We start from the raw sequence: 22893 nt of genomic DNA on the forward strand, positions 1-22893 counted from the left end.
CTGCTGACACTTGGACTGAGCTATGGCCATTTCTCAACTGGACTAGGGCATTAGCCTGCTAACTGGTCTTCCTGCCTGTATGCCTGCCTTATCCCCACCCACTAATCAATTCTCCACAGTGCAGCCAGAATGATCACTGAGATCATGTCACTTGTCTGTCTAAACCTCTGAAATAAGTTTCTGTTTCACTCAGAAGATAAGTCCTTAAATTGCCCCCAATTCTTGGAATCTGATTTTGTACTTTCTGTCCTGTCCTCTATCTGATTTCATTCTCTAAAGCCTCCCTCTGGTTTACCTGCTTCACCACACTGGCTTCCCTGATGTTTTTAGAAAATGTCAAACACACACCTACCTTAACGCACCATTGACAATTTGTTCTTTGTGGGATATTTTTTCTCCTTCTACTACACAGCTCTCATCTTCTCCAAGTTGGCTTCCTCAGCAAAGGCAAATGTGACCATACTGTTGTTTCCCACCCACCAACTCAGAACCTGTGATATCCTCCCCTGAAAATCTGCTCTATTTTCTTTTAAGCATACAGTCTACACATATACATATAAATTTACATGCTCTCTTTATATATTAGAACTATATTATGTACACTTTATTACATACAGCATGTCATACAGAAACACAGGATCTTTATGCTTAGTGCTTACTGTCTTTCATTACTAGAATTTAAGCTCTAGGAAGGCAGGAAACATGTTATTTTTTGTAGTGTATTAGTCATACCATAAATAGAGTCCTCAATAAAATGTGTTGCTGAGTGAAATATGGTTATTAGGGAAGGACATATGTTATGCTAATCACTGTTAACTTAGATAATAACACTGTCAAGGGGTTTGAATAATATCTTAATTATTGACATAAAATAACATCTCAAAATATTGTTGATTGATGTTCATAAATGTGACAATTTTTCATACTGCACCATGTTTCAAATATAAATAGATTTGAGAGGCAACAGAAATATATTTTTTAGCTCCTATGTAGAAGTGGCTGACAATAGTGAATAAAACTGAGAAAAACTATGTCTGTGGAGAGAAAAGTAATTCTCCTCATTGGCAGAATTTGATACACTGGCCTGACCAATGGGCAAAGAGGGCCATAGGCACCAATTTTAAAATCTCACCCCCTTGCCTTCCTCAATTCTTCCCTGGCCTCCCTGGAGTAAGGGATGCCACTCACCAGAAGGCTCAGCTGAGATCTGTCCAAACGGGGGACATGGAGCCAGTGAAGACAAAGGACATGAAGAATAAGCAGAGCCTATTCCCTTCATTGAACAATACGTTGTCCTTAAAATTCATCATATCTAGGGAACCCCGGCTGGCTCAGCGGTGTAGCACCGCCCTCAGCCCAGGGCGTGATCCTGGAGACCCGGGATCTAGTCCCACATCAGGCTCCCTGCATGGAGCCTGCTTCTCCCTCTGCCTGTGTCTCTGCCTCTCTGTCTCTCTGTCTCTCTCTGTGTGTGTCTCTCATGAATAAATAAATAAATAAAATCTTTAAAAAAATTCATCATATATAGATCTTGCAAACTCAAACTTCAATCCCAACTCAAGCACTTATTAGTTGAGGGATCTGAGCCAAGATAGTCTCTTCCTGCAAAGTTGTGCAGGGACTAGACCTTCAACCCCAGGGCACTGTTAGTTACTAATTGCTATTTTTTTAAAATTTTATTTATTTATGATAGTCACACACACACACAGAGAGAGAGAGAGAGAGAGAGAGAGGCAGAGACATAGGCAGAGGGAGAAGCAGGCTCCATGCACCGGGAGCCCAACCTGGGATTCGATCCCGGGTCTCCAGGATCGCACCCTGGGCCAAAGGCAGGTGCTAAACTGCTGCGCCACCCAGGGATCCCCTACTAATTGCTATTTAATAAACTGCAGCTACTACTATTATAATTATCCTTGAAATAAAGAATTTTGTCTTTGCCTTCATTTCCCTAATATCCAGAAATGCCCACTGAATATCTGTGTTGTTTCTTGCCCAAATCATTTCCTTCATGTGACTGTCCCCTTTAAGCCTTACTAGAACACTGGCTCGGATAACAGGACTGGATTATTTAGGCTGCCTACATCCTCTGCTTAGAGCATCAAATGCCCATCCTCACTCATCCATACTCTTGCTGCAGAAGTGTGATATTCTGCCTTGAATGTCAGCTGTGCTGGATCCTTCCTCAAGAATGGTCAGTTGGGGGATCCCTGGGTGGCTCAGCGGTTCAGCGCCTGCCTTGGCCCAGGGCGTGATCCTGGAGTCCTCGGATCGAGTCCCACGTCAGGCTCCCGGCATGGAGCCTGCTTCTGCCTCTACCTGTGTCTCTGCCTCTCTCTCTCTTTCTCTCTATGTCTATCATGATTAAATAAATAAATAAATCTTTAAAAAAATAGAAAAAATAATGGTCAGTTGTGGGCAGCCCTGGTGGCTCAGCAGTTCAGCGCTGCCTTCAGCCCAGGGCCTGATCCTGGAGACCCTGGATGGAGTCCCACATCAGGCTCCCTGCATGGAGCCTGCTTCTCCCTCTGCCTGTGTCTCTGCCTGTCTCTCTGTGTCTCTCATAAATAAATAAATAAATAAATAAATAAATAAATAAATAAAATCGTAAAAAAAAAAAAAAATAGAATGGTTAGTTCTCTAACTGAATCCTGTTCCCTGGGCATCTAGAAACTGGCTCCGTGCTGGCTGGTAACTCAGAAATAAACCATGATCTCCCCATCTTTATATGTCTCACTAGCTGCCTAGACTCTTCTAGTATCGAGTCACTTGCCTACATAAAGCCATCTCGAACCATGATTAAATAGGTAATTCCTTGAGATTCCATGTATTGAAGTGGTCCAGCTTCTTCTTGAGGGGCCAGACACTTTAGCCATGTTTATTTTTTCAGTTCTAAGGTACTTTCTCCCACCCTCCGGCTTCTACACATCCACAGCTTATGCTGCTTCAGTCATAGCAGCCTTCGTAGCTAAGCCTTCCTAACTTATAATAAACTGATGACAATTTTTGTGACTAATTTTAAAATAGTCTTCCCTGGAATCTCTCCAGTTATGGCAAAGCTTTGGATAAGGCATTATATCTATTAACACATGACTCTTGTATTGAAAGAGCATAAATACACTGAGGGAAGCTAACAGAACAAATGACCAAAATTATGGTGATGCTGAATTATGTATAATGACCTATTGGAGCAAAAATAAAGGGAAAAAATAAAATTTTAAGTGCCTTTATAAACATCTTCCAATAGGAGGTTGCATTTAATTTGAGCCTTGGGAAATGAATTTGACAAAGTGGGCGATAGAGGGCATTTAGGAAGAAGGACAATGAATGCCAAAGTGCAGCACTGGGCAACTGTGCAACAGTATTGGAGAGTGGTTAGTCATAAAATAGGGTAGGGATAAATAGTAGAGAATGACTTCAGATGACACAATTGAGATCGAATACTATAGTTGGAATGCTTAGGATTTGAAACCTCCCCTAATAGGAAATGAAGATTCATTGTGACTTTCTAAGCAGAAGAATGCAAATCATATAAGGAAAACAACTCTGAAAGTAATGTGGAGGAGGGATCAGAGAGGATAGAGATTAGAAATATGTCACTTGTCTTAGAGAGTACTGCATTAGTCCATAAGAGGAGGAGAGTTTAAACTGGAGTAATAATAGTGAACTAAGAGGCTGGATGAGAGGACTCTGTAATTCATAGTCCTTTTGATAAAATAAAGTTTATGCTGAAGCTTGGAAATCTAGCTGGCTATAAATTTCATGTTTAAGAAATGATTCAGTGGAGAAGAAAGTATGGGTAGGGAGAGAGATGGAGGTTGTGATACTGGAGAGTTAAAGATTTTATCTTAAGTTTTTGAGGGACTGCTAACAAAAATGTTAGTCTAAAGATAGAAGCAAGTTTATATATCTGCGTATATTTGAAGCCATGAATATAGGTGATACATCTCCAATGACAAATTGTGGAATAAAGAAATAAGAATTGAAAAAAAGAACAGTGAAGAGTATGGAAAGAAAGGAAGGGGGAGTCTAAGAATGAACCCTAAGGGGGGATCCCTGGGTGGCTCAAAGGTTTGGCGCCTGCCTTTGGTCCAAGGCGCGATCCTGGAATCCCAGGATCGAGTCCCGCGTCAGGCTCTGGCATGGAGCCTGCTTCTCCCTCCTCCTGTGTCTCTGCCTCTCTCTGTGTCTATCATAAATAAAAATAAATAAATAAATCTTTAAAAAAAAAAAAAAAGAATGAACCCTAAGGGATTCTAGCAGTTAACTGGAGAGCGTGAAACTCCGTGTTAAATTAGCCTGGCAGAGGTGGGAAGTGTATTCCAGAACAGCAGTAGCACAGGCCGTGCCAGGTACATAATTTGTTGAACCCACTGCAAACTGAAAATGCGAGGTCTTTTGTTAAAAAAAAAAAAAAAAAAAAAAAAAAAAAAAAAAAAAAAAAAAAAAAAAAAAAAAAAAACAAGGAAAATGTTCTATTGTTCTATTAAAGGTCCTAAAATAAAAGCTTTTCTTTCTTTAGTGGTCTCCTTTTCATCTTTTCATGATATATTTTACTTGCTATTTAACATCATTCTAAGAAAATTTAAGATTTTCCATTATTAGCATATATTTTACCATTCATCTTTGTACTGTGCAATACCTATTTTAAATGAAAATATAAGAGAATTTAACTCTTCAGTGGCATCATCAAAATTCCACAAATCATGTTTCAGAGCTAGTACATACATTTCGTTCTTAGCAAAAAATAATTGAACATTGACACAAACTTAGCTGCTTTTATTCCACTTCTTGTTACATTCTAACACTACTTTGGAACTAGATTACTTCCACAATACCCTTACTTTGTACTTCCTTCCAGTCTTCCTGAAATCCTATATACTATGGCTCTACCAAGTGTGGGGTCCTTCTGAGTATAGGGCCTTTGTGACAGTTCATACACCCTTGAAAGCAGCTGATGGAATGAGCACTGAGTGTTATATGTTGGCAAATCGAACCTCAATAAAATAAAAAAATAAATAAACCATATAAAGATACACAGATTAAAGAAAAAAAGCATCCTTGGACATAGATCTGAGAACTGCACAAAGAGATTATGGGTATTTACCACAGTTTGTGGCTTTATACTAGGGCTCCATCAGAATGGTACAGAAGACAGGGATGTTGTGACTTGGGGCAGCATAATGGAATTAAGCAGGTCTAAAATATGAACTTTTCTGAGTCCATACAAGGCTAATATTTATACCTTGGTCAAAAAAGTAAACTATATTAACCTGAGCATTATAAACACCTCACATATAGTGCTACTGCAGGAATTGGCAAATTCCTGTAAAGAACAAGTTAGTAAGCATTCTACCTTTGTAGACAATATGGTCTCCATCACAACTACTCAACTTTACTGTCATAGTATGAAATCAGCCATGGGCAGTACACAACCAATGGGTATAGCTAGGTCCCAGTAAAACTCTTTACAAACACTAGTGGTGGGCTGGGTTTGACCAGCCGGTAATACCTTGCCAATCTCTGGTCTGTGCTGTTAATTTTCCCAAGGTCAAATTCCCAAGATTCAACAATGGAGAGGGAAGTTTTGAAACCAAAGAATTATAACATGCATGAAAAAAAATTGTATTATTAACTAGATTCACTCTATTATATTTTGTACATAGTAGTATATTTTTTATACAGTGTTGATGTTACTATCCATTTTAGTGACAAGTGGGAATAAAATGCAAATGATGAATATTCTTGAATACTGCAAACTAGAAAAACACAAAATGCACAGGGCACTCCTTTGTGAAAGATGCTGGGTGATGTACAGGAAACAAAATGTGAGGATTTTACTTCAGATGAAAATCTGTGGGCTAGGTGTCAGCAGTTAAAGTTTGATCTGCAGGAGAACTAGTTGTGTTCATTAGTGGGTCATTTCTAAAAGGGATTGTTTTATACAAAGCGAGTAAATTAGAACGAAAGTGATACTAAATATTGTGACAGAAGCTTTTGTCTTCTGTGCATATACTTCTTTGACCACAAAGGACAGGGTCTAGAGGGCTCCTTCTGCAGTACCGTAACTTGAGGAGCTGAAGTAGAAGGTCTCAAGTTTCAGCTGAAGGTGGACATCTCTTTTGGTGCTTAGTGGTTTTCCCCAAGGGGAAACTTTTTTCCTCTACATTTGCTGGTTTGTAGAATGGATACATAACAACGAGACATTTCAAACCTTAGAATATAACATATGATTCCAAATTTGCCAGTAGATAGAAATGAGAAACAGTTATGATTGTTTTCAAAAGGCATAATTCATACCTGAGTGCTTCAAGACCAAAACAATAGATAAGCAAACGAACAAATCACAGCCGTGCTGGTGCCTGTCACAAAGTACTCAGTTAAAAACACATTTGAATATTGAGTAAAATGATGTGATTTTAATTCCATTCAACTTTTTAAAAATTTTACTAAAAAATAAAGGATGCTGTGGAAATATAAGTAAGGATTTCAACATCTACATAGTAATTCAGTTTAAAAAATGTGGTTGGCATGTTTGAACATAAGATCTCTGTATTATTTCAGAAAAATATTTTATATTTTTAAAAATAATTTTAATAGATTTTTCTTTCACTGTAATAATGCTAATTAGCAATTATCTATCTTTTCTATATGAATAATTGTAGATCTCATAAAAACTTATTTATCTTGATCTAATATAAGTAAAATAATTGAATATACTTTCTGAAATGTTTATTTCTCACCGTACACAGATATTTACAAAAACATTTTTTATTGATCATAAAAATATATAATCAGTTTGAAACTTTTAAAAAATAAAAAAGCAATATTAATGTTTTTGGAAGAATCCTTCATATGCATATTTGTAGTGTGCATGTACACATGTATTTGCAAATTTATTATATATGATTTTATAACTTCTGCTTAATAGTATTATTAAATACCAATATTTATTTAATACAACCACCATATTAGGGTACATTCTTTTCCAAATATTTGTTATTTTAATAACATTTAATAACATAGTTTTGGATATATCAACAATAATTTCCTAAAATTGAGATTATACTATTTTTAAAACTTCTAAGATTTCTGGAGGCAAGTTCTTCTCTAGAAAGATGGTGCCAAGATACTTCCCTACCTACCAATAGAGTGGTGTATTTTCACAAATTCAGAGTATTGCAGTTGGAAAAAAAAAATCTGGCAAATGGATAAAATTTGTATCTCATTTTAAATTTGAGACCTTCGGTTGCTTCTGATGATTTTTAAATATAGTTTTATTGACTATGTACAGCAAAGTGTTTTACTATTTGAATGGTCAGCCTTTCTTCTTTGATTTGACAGGGTGTTTATAATCACGTCTATCTCATGAGGCAACACATTTTTGGATATTTGCTTTAACTATGTTTATGACCATTTTTGGAATCAAAGGGTATTAATTTTAGTTATTCTACTATAAAATATACCACGATCGATATTTTATTTATAATTTTCTATTTTTGCTTTTATTATTTTTTATTTTTTTATTTCATTAATATAAATTTATTTGAGAAGCCGGGTTTAAGATATGCTGAAACTGTTTCTGGGTCTTCTGTTTTGGTTAACTATCTGGTCTAGTCTTATGATTGTATTTTTTTTTAATTCTTTTTATTGGAGTTCAATTTGCCAACATATAGCATAACACCCAGTGCTCATCCCGCCAAGTGCCCCCCTCAGTGCCCATCACCCAGTCACCCCAACCCCCCCGTCCACCTCCTCTACCACTACCCCTTGTTCATTTCCCAGAGTTAGGTGTCTCTCATGTTTTGTCACCCTCACTGATATTTTCACTCATTTTTCTCTCCTTTCCCTTTATTCCCTTTCACTAATTTTTATATATATTTTTGTTTTTAGTCTTAAAAATTTCCAGTTAGAGATGAAATAGATATTAACTTATATTTGATTTAGATTATTTAATGTTTTATAATTTTATCTGGTTAGTCCTCAAAGAATTTATTCTGGTGTAAGGATATAGAGAAAGAGTTTTCAAGATAACAAAATGCATCAACACAGTTGTTGAATATGAAAACCTTTATCAAATCTCTTTTATGTATGCAGTCTAGCATATATATTTTTATTCTATTTCTTTGTATCTGTATCTCTGTAATAATACTTTATTTTATTTTATACATATTTATACATATTTTATTTTATACATATTTTATAATTTATTTGAATATATTTCATAAACATATAATGCTCTTAGTGCCATTTCTATTCAACATTTCCCTATTCTCTTTGACCTCAAGATGACTTGATCAAGTTCTAAATATTATCTCACTTGAATTTGTTTGAAATTTCTTTATAGTTTTCAAATATAGTGTTTCTTTAGTATTAAGGAATCACAGTTTCAAGAACTCAAATAAAGACACCATATCTCCATTTAATTTACTTATGGTATTTTGGTTATTTAATTAATGTATTTTCTATTTGATCTTCTAAATGTTATGTATGAAATACATGCACATGCATATATAAGGCATTTTGACTTATGAGTTTAATGGAATTATGTCTTATGTTTCAACTTGGAGAATGGCATTGAATATTGTTGTAAGTTATTTATATTTTGTTATGTTTGGACATAATAATAGATACCAAAAAGATGTGAAGATAATGTAAATCACTTAGGATAGAAAAAGGAAGAGAGAAAAAAATACTCTTAGTAAATTATAAATTGTCAATATCTTTTTACCTAATAATGTGGTAAATTATATTATTGAATATCTTTCTTTGACTCACCCTTTTATTTCCAGATAAAATATCCCTTTGCCACTTACTAGAATTTTATGAATACTGTATTAAATTTTTAAATTTAGAATTTTATAACTATGAATGGAATAGATACAACTCATATAAAATTTTCATTTCAGCACTATTTTTGTTATCCAATGCAATTAGAAAATCTTTGGATAAGGAAGCTCTGGCTATTCTCTCTTAAATCCTTCTCAAACAACTGGTAGAAAAAAATAGAGAATCATATTGCTAGAGGAAAATAATACCAAACTGGTAGAAAATGTTCTTTTTTCCTCTCTCTCTTTTAAATAATTAAAAAAATTTCCTTAAGTAATCTCTAAGACCAATGTGGGGCTCAAACTCATCACATGCTCTACTGACTGAACCAGCCAATTGCCCCTTCCCTTTTTTCCTCTTAAACTTCACTTGCTTCATAAATCAAACAAAACCACAAAGACTGGTTTGATTTGGAGGATGGCTGACAAAGACAACTTCAATTCAATTTAATAGATATCATTATATTATAGAACCAGCAATTATAAACTTCAGAAGTTAAACAAAACTCTAAGAAGCATATTGATAGTCATTGTTCCATGATATCTCACTTTGCTTACCACAAGAGATTACTTGGAGCATCATTTTTCTCTTAGCCACCCATGAAAAATGAGAAATCCATCAGAGAGCAAGGGAGCCCAGAATTGCACGCTTTCTACCTTTTATACTTTCCTAGGATGGAAGTAGCATATAGAGAGGCAGTAATAGAGTACTCAGTGGTTTGCTTTAGAAATGTACAAATTCTCTCTTTATTAGTCACATGCTCATTCTATATTTTGGCAGTATCATGGAACCTGGAACCTAGTCAAGATTTTAGCACTGCAGGCCATTCTACTATAGCTTATTCTGCCTTTTTCTTTACACAAAGAGATTAGATAGATTTGCAGATATGTTATTAAAGATAATTTTCAGCTACTAAATGGATTTGGCCAATGGTGAGCAGCTGTAGGAGACTAGAAGACAAGAGGAGAATGTAGTTGGGAATATATCTCCTGGTCTACTCCTGATTGGTTTGCTTTGGATTGGCTGTGTTGTCTCCCTAAATGCTACACCATCTGTAAACTGGTAGCTTTCCTCTTTATGGGTCTGGATAACTGCTCTTTCCTTTGTCCCTTCAGGACTCAAGGTAGTAATGACATTCTGCTGTTGCTAGTCCCTTCAGAACCACACTATCCCTCATTGTTTTCCCTAAGCTATAGCCATATCTTTGTAAATACTTTTTTTTAAAAAATTAAACTCTCCCCAAGAACTCAACTGGAGTATACTATCAATTCTCTGATTTGACCCTGGCCAACAGAGTGGTGAACAAAATGCCAGCAAGTACCTTGTAAATTATTGATTAGCATATCTAAAATAATTAAGGAGGAAAATAGTAGGAATACTGGAAAGGTCAAAATCATGAGAGTGTTTGCAGTTGTATTGAGGGGAGGGGAAAAATGGAATGTGACAAGGTTTTGTTCATAAAGGCAAACTTGGGATTTAATTTCCTGGAAATGGAGAATTTGTGTCCTGATTATTTCCAAGGGATGCCTATAGGACTGATTGTATAAGAGGAGAAGATGTAATTTTGCTTCATTTATATGTGAGAAGTGATGTATTAGGTAATGTTGATAAGTCTTAACAGTTATACAACAAACTATTGTTTGTGAAGTAAGTTTGTAATTAAAATTTGCTATTTTTAGAAACTTTGCAAAGAAAATCATATCACACTGGATAAAGCAAATATAAGATTTGGGGTTTTTTTGTATTTCTGAGTTGCCAGCCACAAATTACATACCTAAACATACACACAAAATCTATGAATTTGCATATATAACACAAAACCTATAAACTTCTCATTGAAGGAAAATCAACTTCATTGCCACAATTGCACTTGAAATTCCACAGGATAAAACTTCCTTTGAATAATGAAAAAAATACCCTCTCTTTTTGCTAAATACAATTATTTAAACTTTTTTTCCATGTTTCCTAATTTGACAGCAATTACAAGGGTAGAGGAGACTAATAATTTCTAATATGCTTTAGAGTAAGGCTAGTTATTAATTATTTCAAGACTGATTTCAAATTTGCACATGAGATACTATCTTGTTTCAATTTTTATATAATTTTTTGTTAAGTAAAGTTCATGAATTTAATTTATATTCTGAGTTATATATAATAAAAGCATCACAGCTCTGCATTACATAATGATAAACCCCGCTATGTAGGATGGCAACACCCAATGAAATTCCCTTGATTTCCTCATCTTCCCATTAAAAAATACATTTCAGTATATACTATACTGAAAAAAATGTTAGAAACTGTATGTTATATTGTGTTCCACCTGACAAAGAATCTATTTCAAGAAATGAGAATAATAAAAGTTATTCCTAAACTTTGAGAGATCTATTGTAATGAATTGAACTAGTTCAGTTTCTGATTGCTTGCCAGCAGTGTAGCCGTCTCCAACATACTCCTGTATTGATCTGGTAGCCTTTGTGGCAGTGCATAAAGAATAACCATCTGTGTCAGGTACAACAGCAGGTGCCATCTCCATTGAACTGGCTGCTACCCTGATTACAAAGAGGCTGTTTAGAGCACCTGGTGACCACAACAGTCTCTTTCTCTTTTCTACAGAAAAGAAACTCATTTCTAAAAGTTTACTGAACTGAAACTGAGAAACTCACCAGAAATCATCAGCTGAAGGGGAATGAACTCCAGTGAAGACAAAGTAAGTGATCTAGTGATGGAAAGTCTCTGGGTCGTGGCAGGAAATTCCCAGTCATGCACACTAGGCTGAAGTTCCCATTTGGACCACTCTGAAGAAGTTCTGAGCCCTTCTTTTAAATCAGATGTTAAGGTCAGATAATCTGTATAATACGTCCAATCTGGCATAAGTACAGACACAGGGAAAGAGGCCTGTATTGGAAGTGACTGAGTTGCTGAAACTGCATAAAATGCGACATCAGAGGTTACTTCTGAAAAATCAGACATTGAGTACATATAAGGTGGCATGTTGTTGTCAAAGTCATTTGAAGGTATAGTTTCTGGATGCTTTTGTAAATTTAATTCAAAATTTAGAGAACTGTCACGGGTGTAAAGTTTGGACTGTTGTTGAGATCCTTCACTCTCTTGCACACCCAATAAATTGTCTTGACTCAATATCTCAGTGGGGTCCACGGTTACATCGTAATGTCCCATTGTCAATAGTTTTAAAATGTTTTCTGACACAAAAGGATCATCAATAGTCAGTTTTGAAGTCAAATCAGTATTCATTGGGTCTGAGGAGACAGTTTGTGATGGGACAATGGATAAATAAGTTTTATCCAAACATAAATTAACATCCAAATTACTTGATAGGGTAATGGATTCTTCTAAGGATGAGGATAAAATCCTTATTTTTGTACTCTTTTTAGAAAGAAATAAAGATGACAGTTCTGTGAATGCTGCTGATGGCGTTATTTCAGTAGCAGAAGAAAACGAATGCCCAGAAGTGATAGTTTGAATTCCCATTAGTGCATACCAGCTGGCTAATATTGCTGAGTTCATCCAGAATGTCTCATAAAAGTGGGACTGTTTGCTATGCAAAACTTGATCTGAGAATTCATGAGAGGATTTTATTTCAGTCATAGAACATGTTGCACATGTTTGGCTTAATTCATTTAAAGAATCAGCAGCCTGTGATTTGATGTTTGTGAGTCTCTGGTTGCTAGATGCTTCAGTAATAACCTGGTATTCACTGGGAATGGAAGTTTGTGTAGTGAATTGGTGCACAGTTGATGAGTTTAAGATGGCTACCTGTTTAGATATAATTATCTTAGCAGGAGAAATGGGAGACATTGAGGAGCTCAGCAATCTCCAGTACTCTCTTCTTGAAATTAAGGAAACAGCTGAATATTCTTCAATATCCTCTTGAGCCCCCCTAGAGACAACTGGAGGTACACTTGTAGAAGCAGTTGTGAGCAGGAATCCACGGGAGAGTAATGAGTGCCTGTTTAACTTAATATCAGCTCCTGGAATGCCAGTAATTACTGAACTCATTGCAGTAGTAGATAAGGCAATAGTCTGATTGTTTTCAAATAATAAAGATTCTGTAGGATAGATAGCATCTGTCATGAAAGGAGAGATGATAAATGGGGTCCTCTCTCCCCTACTGGGGAAAAGGAATCCTGTTATGGCTGCTGAAGTTTGGAAAGGCATATGTGATATAGATGTTTTGCCCCAATCAGTTTGTGCTGGGTCATGAACACCAAAATTCAGAAATTGAGAAGAGGGAACATCTGTGGAAGAAAGAAGACCGTATTTAGTGGAGAGCTCTCTAGTGGAAATCAGTTCTTCGAGTAAATAGCTTTCAAAAGATATGCCAGTACTTAATGCTGCCAAACCAGTAGTTGGGAGAACATCATGCTTGATAATTCCTGTCTGTTTTGGACCTTCAGAGGGCAAAAAGAAAAAAAAAGAACCAAAAAGTGACTTAAAAATGAACAACATAGGCCCTGGGCCGAATCTTCCACAAATTTTTCTGCCACCTTATACCCATTACATGCAGACAAATAGCTCTGTAAATCATATTTATAATGAAAGTGTATAAGTAAATTTAGCGACTTCACAAACTGTTTAAATGCAAAGACTTCTATTACATTCCACAAGAGGTCCAAAGTCAAACAAATTGTGTTATATAATCTTGGAAAAGAAGAATAAAACTGGAAGTATCTTGTGCCATCATGTTAAACTATACTACAAAGCTGTAGTAATCGAGACAATATAGTACCGCCATGAACACTGACACATATATCAATGGAATATAGTAGGGAGCCCAGAAATAAGCCTATTTATATATAGTCAATTAATCTATGACAAAAGAGGCAAGAATATACAATGGGAAAAAAACAATCTCTTCAAAGATGATGTTGGTGTAAAAGTGGACAGCTACATCCAAAAAATGAAACCAGACCACTACCTTACACCATATAATAAATTTGAATCGACTAAAGACTTAAATGTAAGACCCAAAACCATTAAACTAGAAGAAAACATGTCAAACATAAGCTGTTTGACATCAACCTTAGCAATGTTTTTTTTTTTTTTTTTTGGACCAGATTCCTTAGGCAATGGCAATGAAAACTAAAATAAACAATGGTTCTACACCACAATAAAAAACTTTTGCACAATGAAGGAAAAAACGATCAACAAAACAAAAAGACAACCTACTAAATGGGAGAGGATATTTGCAAATCACACATCTGATAAGGGGTTCATATCTAAAATACACAGAGATTTTTCCAGAACTTAATATTACGATAACAAACAACCTTATTAAAAATGGGCAGAGGATGGGGTGCCTAGGTAGCTCAGTCAGTTAATATTCGACTCTTGATCTCAGCTCAGGTCTTGATCTCAGGGCAGAGGACTCGAATAAACATTTTTTCAAAGAAGACATATAGATGGCCAACAGGCACATGAAAAATTACTTAACAGCACTAATCACCACCACAGAAATGCAAGTCAAAACCACAATGAGATATCACCTCACATATGTCAGACTGACTTACCAAAAAGGCAACAAATAACAAGTGTTGGTGAGATTGTGTAGGAAAAGGAAACTTTGTACACTGTTGGTAAGAATGCAAATTGGTGCAGCCACTATGGTAAACAATATGGAATTTCCTAAAAATATTAGAAATACCACACAATCAAGCAGTTCCACTTCTGGATATTTATCTGGAAAAAGTGAAAACACCAATTCAAAGAGATATATACACTTCTATGTTCATGGAAGCATTATATACAATAGCCAAAATATAGATGCAATCTAAAAATCCATGGATGGATGTATAAAGAAGATGTGATATAATATGCAATGGAATATTACTCAGCCATACAAAAGAATGAAATCTTGACATTCGTGAAAACATGGATGAACGTAAAGAGTATTATACTTAGTGAAATAAGTCAGACAGAGAAAGACAAATGTATGATTTTATTTACATATGAAATCTAAAAACAAATGAACAAAGCAAACATACTCATAGATACAGGGAATAACTTTGGTTACCAGAGGAAGGAGGGCTGGGTGTAGAGGGCAATATAGATAAAGGGGATTAAGAAGTACACATTTGTGGTTATAAAATAAATAAGTCATGGAATATAATTTACAACATAGGGAATGTAGTCAGTAATATTGTAGCAAATTTGTATGGTAACAGTTGGTAACTAGACTTGTCATGGGATCATTTAATAATATATAAAAATATCATATCACAATGATATACATGTGAAAATAATAGGATTTGTATATCAATCATAATTCAATTATAAAGAAAAGCAATTCATATTCTTTATTTTATATTTATATTTTTATATTTTATACTTATACATATAAGAAATGAGCATTAACAGGGAGAAAAAGAGAATTGACATATTCCAAATCAAATGACTCCTTTGAATAATAAAGCATGAAAAAATTATATCTCTGCCACTGATAGGATCAATGAATATATATGATTTAGAAATACTAGAAATATCATTTAGTTTCAAAATAAATAAGCACAATATTACTTATTAGATGTCAACTTAAGTCTTTAAAATAACACAAATAATGAAGACAAAAAATAGGGCAGATTACCTTTCTGCTTATAATATCCAATTGCCTTCAAAATATTTCTCTTAAAGAATATCTTGTTAATGGCTATAATTCTCATTCTTATTATCGTAAGTGATACTGACTATATAAAGAATGAATTTGGAATTTAACATATACAATTTGAAATATGTCATCATTTGATTTAGTAAATTAAATAAGACATATCGAAACATATTCAACATGTCAAAATACTTAACATAGGAAAAAATCCGATTAAAAATTTTTCCAATAAATTGATAGGAATATAAACTTACATATAATGATTCAGACAATGTTAAAAAAAGATATAAAGTAAATAGTACAAGGTCTTTTAAAATAAATTTTACTGATGGCTAAAATCAGCTGGAAGTGGGGTCCAGTTATCTACCAAAATTTACATAGCATAATAAAGATATTAATGAGTATTTTTTGCAGTGTTTCAGAAAGCATAAGCATTTCTTAAGCCAAAACTGAAAACATGAAGCGTAACCAACAAGAATTCTAAAACAGTTTTACACCCCCCGAAAAATCATATATACAGGAAAACGAAGATTTGAAATAAGTCAGAAAATATTTTTCAATATACAACTATATCGAATTCAATATTCTCCATATCTTACTCTCATCTACTTACCTGGATCAATTGGGTAAGTATTCATTATGGTCCATAGTCTTGTGGCCCTTGCTGATGGAAAGCTACTGATTGAAGTGTCAGATGCAGGTACTGTATGAGTTTGTGTAGAAATGACATCTGTTCTTTGAGAGATGGGAGGTAAATGGGTAATTCTCCCTCTCTCATCACCACAGAAAAGCCCAGTGGAGCACGTCTGCAAATGATAATTATCATAATTAAGCTCACAGTTTCTTTGTCCCCGAGAGAGAACTTTTTAAGTTAGTTTTGAGGTTTTTTCATAGTCATATTAGATAGCTCAAATCATAGTTCTATTTTGCTTGGAAGTAAAATCTCTACAGTAAATTTTATCTGTATTTAAAAATTAATCTAATCCTTCAAATTTTGGATATACTCAATTGAATGCCTAAATTTATTCTTAAATCCTTTAATTTTAAGCCAAGATACTACTTTACATTTCTTTTGAGGATTTTTTTTTCCAATGAAAAATTTGTACTGTATGGTAGTCAATATGGATCTAAAAGCTTCATTACAAATTATAAACTTTCTGTTCTAAATGTCATATTTAGTTGGAAACTAATATAAAATGCAGTGTATGCAAATTTCTATATGCAACAGAATTTGAAAATATTTTTGTGATGTTTGAATCATTTTAATTTGTATTGGCTTATAAAGCAATGATCCTTATATGGTTTAGTTTTATGTGAATAGCCTATTTCTACCATACACTTATAAGATAATGTCTGCATAAAGAAATTGTTTTTAGCTTATAGGGAAGAGAATTGTGATGCTTATATAAATAAGTGCAAAATGAATCAGGGGATTCTCCTTTAAATGTAGAATTAGGGCAGCTCGGGTGGCTCAGCAGTTTAGCGCCGCCTTCAGCCCAGGGCCTGATCCTGGAGACCCGAGATAGAGTCCCACGTCAGCTCTCTGTATGGAGCCTGCTTCTCCCTCTGCCTGTGTCTCTGCCTCTCTCTCTCTCTCTCTCTCTCTCTCTCTCTGTGTGTGTGTGTGTCTCCCATGAGTAAATAAATAAAATCTTTAAAAAAAGAAAAAAAAAGAAACTTAAATAAATAAATAAATAAATAAATAAATGTAGAATTAAAACCTAATTGTACTTTTTGTAGATTTGGAACTTTATGAAAATACAATTCAGATATTATTTAAAAATGGTTTTGCATGCCTATTTCCTAATACTAAGGACTTATTCAAAAGGTATCCCTACTTCACTGTACTAGTGTTTGTCCAAGACTGTATCTAATTTACACAAAATGTAAATTTTGCTTTAGATATCTTTTTGTCACTTGTTTCAGTTGTAAATTCTGTATTCACTTTAAACCCACACCTGAAGGTATTTATAGTCAGAGGATTCTTGATGTTATATAACTGCTATAAAAAATATAACATGTAGAAAAGAGTAAAAAAGTGAAGCTAGAAGTGATAGAAGAAACAGCAAGAAGAAACATGTCCTATGATTCCACATATTAAGGACCAAGAGAGGGATCCCTGGGTGGCTCAGTGGTTTAGTACCTGCCTTCTGCCCAGGGTGTGATCCTGGAGACCTGGGATCTAGTCCCATGTCAGGCAACCTGCATGGAGCCTGCTTCTCCCTCTGCCTGTGTCTCTGCCCCCCCCTCCCCGCCTCTCATGAATGAATAAATAAAATCTTAAAAAAAGAAAAAGGACCAAGAGATATGTCCTTTTCTCCACTCAAGGGTAAGCAGCAAACCTTGGTAAGAATTCACAGATTAGTGAAAATGTACAGAAAACTAGGATAGAGATCAGAATGCCAATATGCTACTTTATGGTAAAAATGTAGCTATTACACATCTCATAAATATTTGCATGGTCAACATTTTCCTTCTAAATAACAACCAGAAGTCATTATTAACTAGTCTGAGAAATCACCACCACAAGGTTAGGGGATCCTCAAATGCCCCATGAATAACAAGTTTTCTTCATGTCAGCATTGTTACACAAGAATCAGAGATTTCCTTGATGTACATTAGTTTAGAACATGTAAAACAAGGTGATTCAAATGTTTAATGATGTAAGGCAAAGATATTACCATAAGAAATATCTGGAATACTTGATATTCATTGACTAACTATACTTAGACCACTTTACATTGGCACTGCTAATATTTGTCTCTACGATTCTGATATGTTCTCTAATGTTGTCAACTCTTTTATCATTAAATGCATTAATACATTCATTCTTCCAGGTGACACTAAAGTCTAGCAGCCAGGAAGTCATGCTTTCTCTTTCCTATCTTTAATGTCTAGGCTCACATCCATCATGTGCTGTTCTCAGAGTTTAAGTCTTAAAGGTGAATTTATTTTCCTAATTCAGAGTTTGATAGGAAACATCTTAGTATTTTCCCAAGTACCAACAATTAAAAGCATAAAACTTTCTTAAAAATTAAATGCTCCTCCAAATAGATTTTAATATTTTGTTTGAACTCTCTCCCCCAACTGTCTTCTACACGTGTGTTGCACACCACACACACACACACACACACACACACACACACACACACACAATTTATCCTAGATAAACTTCTTTATTTTCCTTAGTTAAATCCTAAACCACATGATAAAGCTTACTACATGTTTACTAAACCTATTTCTTCTTCCTCTTGGACTACATGTCTTAGTCATTCCTGTGTTTATGTGTGACCATGTGATTTACTTCTAACCAATGAAATGCAAATGGTCATGAATTGTGCCACTCTCAGACTGATCCACAAAGAGTTTGCTATGTATGAATTTCCAGTCTCTTCCTCTATGTTGTGACTTTGAAAAACATGATAATGAGGGGGCAGCCACAAAAGGAAGTTAACCCAGATCCAGGGATCTCTCTTTGAAAGACAATATTTGAAATCAGAAACACTCACTTGGACTTCATATGAATGAAAAATAAATTTAATCTAGAATAATTTTAGAGTTTATTGTCATACCAACCGGCATTGCCTTAGTAAGCATATCAATCTTTCCCTCATTTGGTAATTCTGATAATATTTTTTGTTGTTACAAGAAAATTAAACCAAACAAAATACCTCATAAATGGTTGTACATTTCTTTTTCCATAACTACTTGACTGCACTGACAGATAAAAAGATTCCAAATATTTAGCTTTAATTCAGTAAACCTGAATTTTGTATATTTCCTCCCTAACCTCACAGTTTATTTTGCCAATACATCTCTCATTCACTCACCATTCATTTGTCAAATATGTATTGAGTACTTATTATGAATAGCATAATGACTTACTTGCTGATATTCATTGAAATGTAGTATGTGCCAAGATGAAGATAGTCATTTCTATATTTTTCTTTCTGAATCTGTATTTGAGGAGTACAATGCAGATAAAATCTTTTGAATGAGAGCTTTATGAGAATAGGTCATCCACTTCCCATGGACAATGTGTAAGCTTCTATGTCTTTACTCAAAGATTTATTGATCAATTACTAAGTGTCAGTGATTGTTGCAAGTGCTAGGAATAAAATAATCAACAAGATAGGCAAGGTTTCCCCCATTATATAGCTTGTCTTTTAGTAAAAGAATCAGAATTAATTAATACCAATTAGTAATAAGTGACTTAAAGACAACATTTTGCAAGATAAGTGAAAGGAAACAGAGGCAGGACTCTTTTAGACAAAGTTACCAGGGATGTCTTCTCCGATCAGGGATCTGAATTAATGTGATTATCTAAGAAAAGAACATTCAAGGCAAACAGAATGGTGGTACAAGGCCCTGAGGCAGGAACATGCTTTGTATGTTTGAAAAATAGCAAGGTGGGCAGTGTGAAAAAAGAGATTAATGGAAGGCCACCAGTGGATGGAAGTGAGGTCACAAACATAGGCAGGAATGAGATCATGTAAGATACTTTGTTATTGAATTTGGAATTAATTCTCAGAGCAATGGGAAGCCATGGAATATTTGACAGAGTAAAAATATGAAATTGTTTGATTTATATTATGAAAGGATTAAGTTAATGTCATGTAGATAGTAGACTTTTAAGGGAGTTTGGAGCACAGGAAAGAATGGAAGCTGGGATACCAGTTGGAAGCCAGCAGTAGTCTAGGCAAGAAATAAAATATATTGGCCTGGAGTACAAATGGTGGATATTGTGACTATAGGTTATTTTCAGGATATATTTGGAAAGCAGAGCCTATAATATATGCTGATAGATTAAATGTTTGGAGTGGAAAAAGAAAGTGTAATTAATGATTCCTAATTTTTTATTTTTTTTAAGATTTATTTTTTATTTTATTTATTCGTGAGAAACAGAGAGAGGAGAGAGAGAGAGAGGCAGAGACACAGGCAGAGGGAGAATCAGGCTCCATGCAGGGAGCCCGATGTGGGACTTGATCCCGGGTCTCCAGGATCACATCCTGGGCTGAAGGTGGTGCTAAACCGCTGAGTCACCGGGCTGCCCCTTAAGTTTTTATTTCTATCAATGGGGTGAATAGTGGTGCCAGTTACTAATTTGAATAACACTGGTGAAAACCAGTTAGGAATCAGAGGTAGATCAAGATTTTTTATTTTTTTTTTTATTTTTTTATTTTTTAAATTTTTTATTTATTTATGATAGTCACAGAGAGAGAGAGAGAGAGAGGCAGAGACACAGGCAGAGGGAGAAGCAGGCTCCATGCACCGGGAGCCTGATGTGGGATTCGATCCCGGGTCTCCAGGATTGCGCCCTGGGCCAAAGGCAAGCGCCAAACCACTGCGCCACCCAGGGATCCCAGATCAAGATTTTTTAAAGTACTTTAAACTTGATAAGCTTATTAGCTATCCAAATATGAATATAGAGTAGAAAAATGGAAATATGAATATCTTCTGAGGCATAATTACCCTGAAATCATTTCAATTAAGTAAGAAATTATTATTTAAAGGAAACTAGTATTATCTCATAGTCCTCTCTAATTCTCCAGTTGCACAGCTAAAAAAATGGCAAAGCCTAGACTCATATATAGGCCTTGAAGCTCCAGAATCTATACTCAACAGTCACTATGCCTCCAGCTACATCTTCAACATTTGTTATAAACAATTCTACCCTCTAGTTGATTGTTTTAGATAATAAAATTAAAACATTCTTCTACTCTACCAGCCTAATGAACATCACTGTCAATTAAATTTAATGATGATTAACAATGTGTTAAGATCCAGGCAAAACAACATTTATTCTTGAAATGAACTTACAACCCAATTGATTATTATTTCTTATTCTATTGACAGTATTTATATTTGAAGACATAATGTGCTTCATCCTCATATTCTACTTGAAGTGATGAGTAGGTAATACAGCAAAGAAAAAAAAAATCCCAGTGGTAATAATCAGTTTCACATCAATCTAATTCTATGGTTTTATCTACTTTCCTCAGAACTGATAGGCCAAATTTACTCTTTAAAGTTTACTAAAGTAATTGACAGCTTGAATTTTTCCAACACTATCAAAATATACATTATTAATATACTTCATTGTTTATATAGCAAACTACATAATTTGTGGAAACCAGTGTAAATGAAAATATAGAGCCTCCTGTTGAAAAATGATTAATTTTTTAAAAGATTTTATTCATTTATTTTGAGAGAGAGAGAGGGAGTGAGGGAGAGAAAGAAGAAGAAGAAGAAGAAGAAGAAGAAGAAGAAGAAGAAGAAGAAGAAGAAGAAGAAGAAAGAAAGAAGAAGAAAGAAGAAGAAAGAAGAAGAGGAGGAGGAGGAGGAGGAGGAGGAGGAGGAGGAGGAGGCATGGATAGAAGCAGAGGCAGAGAGAGAAGCAGACTCCCCAGTGAATGGGGCTTGATCCCAGGATCCCAGGGCCATGACCTGAGCCAAAGGCATAAACTGAATCAACTGAGCCACCCAGGTGCTTCCAAAAAAAGTTAATTAAGTCAACAACAGCAGGATATTAAAGTAAGTATTGTGGGGGGGGGGGGGGGGTGAGTATCTTCTAAAGGGTAGGGTCTTGTGCAAGTCACATATCCATGATGTTTGCTGGTTTATAATATGAATTTTGCCAGATTATATAAGTGGATTTATCTACCTGTACTGGAGACTCATTGAAAATTTGCTCAAGGTGATATTTGCCTTTTTAGATTGAAATATCTTTTTGATAATTGGAAGAAACAGTTCAGATGACTGTTAATGCTAAATTCATGACAGGGTGTTCCTTCTAGAATTTAAAGGAAACATCAGGCAGAGCAACCAATATAAAACAACTAAGCAAAATTCATTTCTAATTGGTATAGGCTTAGTTACCTCATCATTACAGTTCTAAGAAGCAATAAATTCTTCCTAGTTTCATATAGACTGAAGCTTTAGATTATTCTAATTGGAAGTATCATGTTTCATTAGGAAAGTTTCACTAAACTGAAGCTCTTTTTAAATAATTTCTGCGTTCTGGCAAACTTTTGCACCATTTACATAATTTCCAATTCTATGAAAATTTTACTACATAAATTCTACTGCAAGAAATTCTCAGGTCTCATGTTACAAATCAATGTCCAGTCACAAAACCAATAACCAATAATTTACATCTAGTTGGCATACTCCCATAACTTGTTTGTTAGAAAAAGAAAAAAAAAAAAAAACCTTCCAAGTTGCTGATTCATTGTTGTTATCTTATTAAGAATATTTGGCAGGATTCTGTCTGTGGTTCTCAAACTGGATTAAGAGATGAAAGGTAAAGTAAGTGTCAATCTGAATGTGAGAATAATATTTGCAGATAGATTCATTTACCCACAAAATAATAAAAGAATCTACATCAATGATCGGAGATCAAATATTAAGAACACTGACATAAATTATATAATACTGAGATACTTTGT

At 34.7% G+C, this 22893-nt stretch overlaps 1 protein-coding gene across 1 annotated transcript in view; it reads right to left on the minus strand.

The window, feature by feature from the left end:
- LOC112914100 (eyes shut homolog) overlaps positions 1-22893 on the minus strand; it is a 1106577-nt gene that overhangs the window by 706406 nt on the left and 377278 nt on the right. Inside the window, 2 exon segments of the mRNA XM_072749029.1 lie at positions 11490-13082; positions 16059-16251. Coding sequence (XP_072605130.1) covers positions 11490-13082; positions 16059-16251 — 1786 coding nt within the window.

This window comes from Vulpes vulpes, chromosome 1 (assembly GCF_048418805.1).
Source record: "Vulpes vulpes isolate BD-2025 chromosome 1, VulVul3, whole genome shotgun sequence".
In the NCBI taxonomy this organism is placed as follows: Eukaryota; Metazoa; Chordata; class Mammalia; order Carnivora; family Canidae; genus Vulpes; species Vulpes vulpes.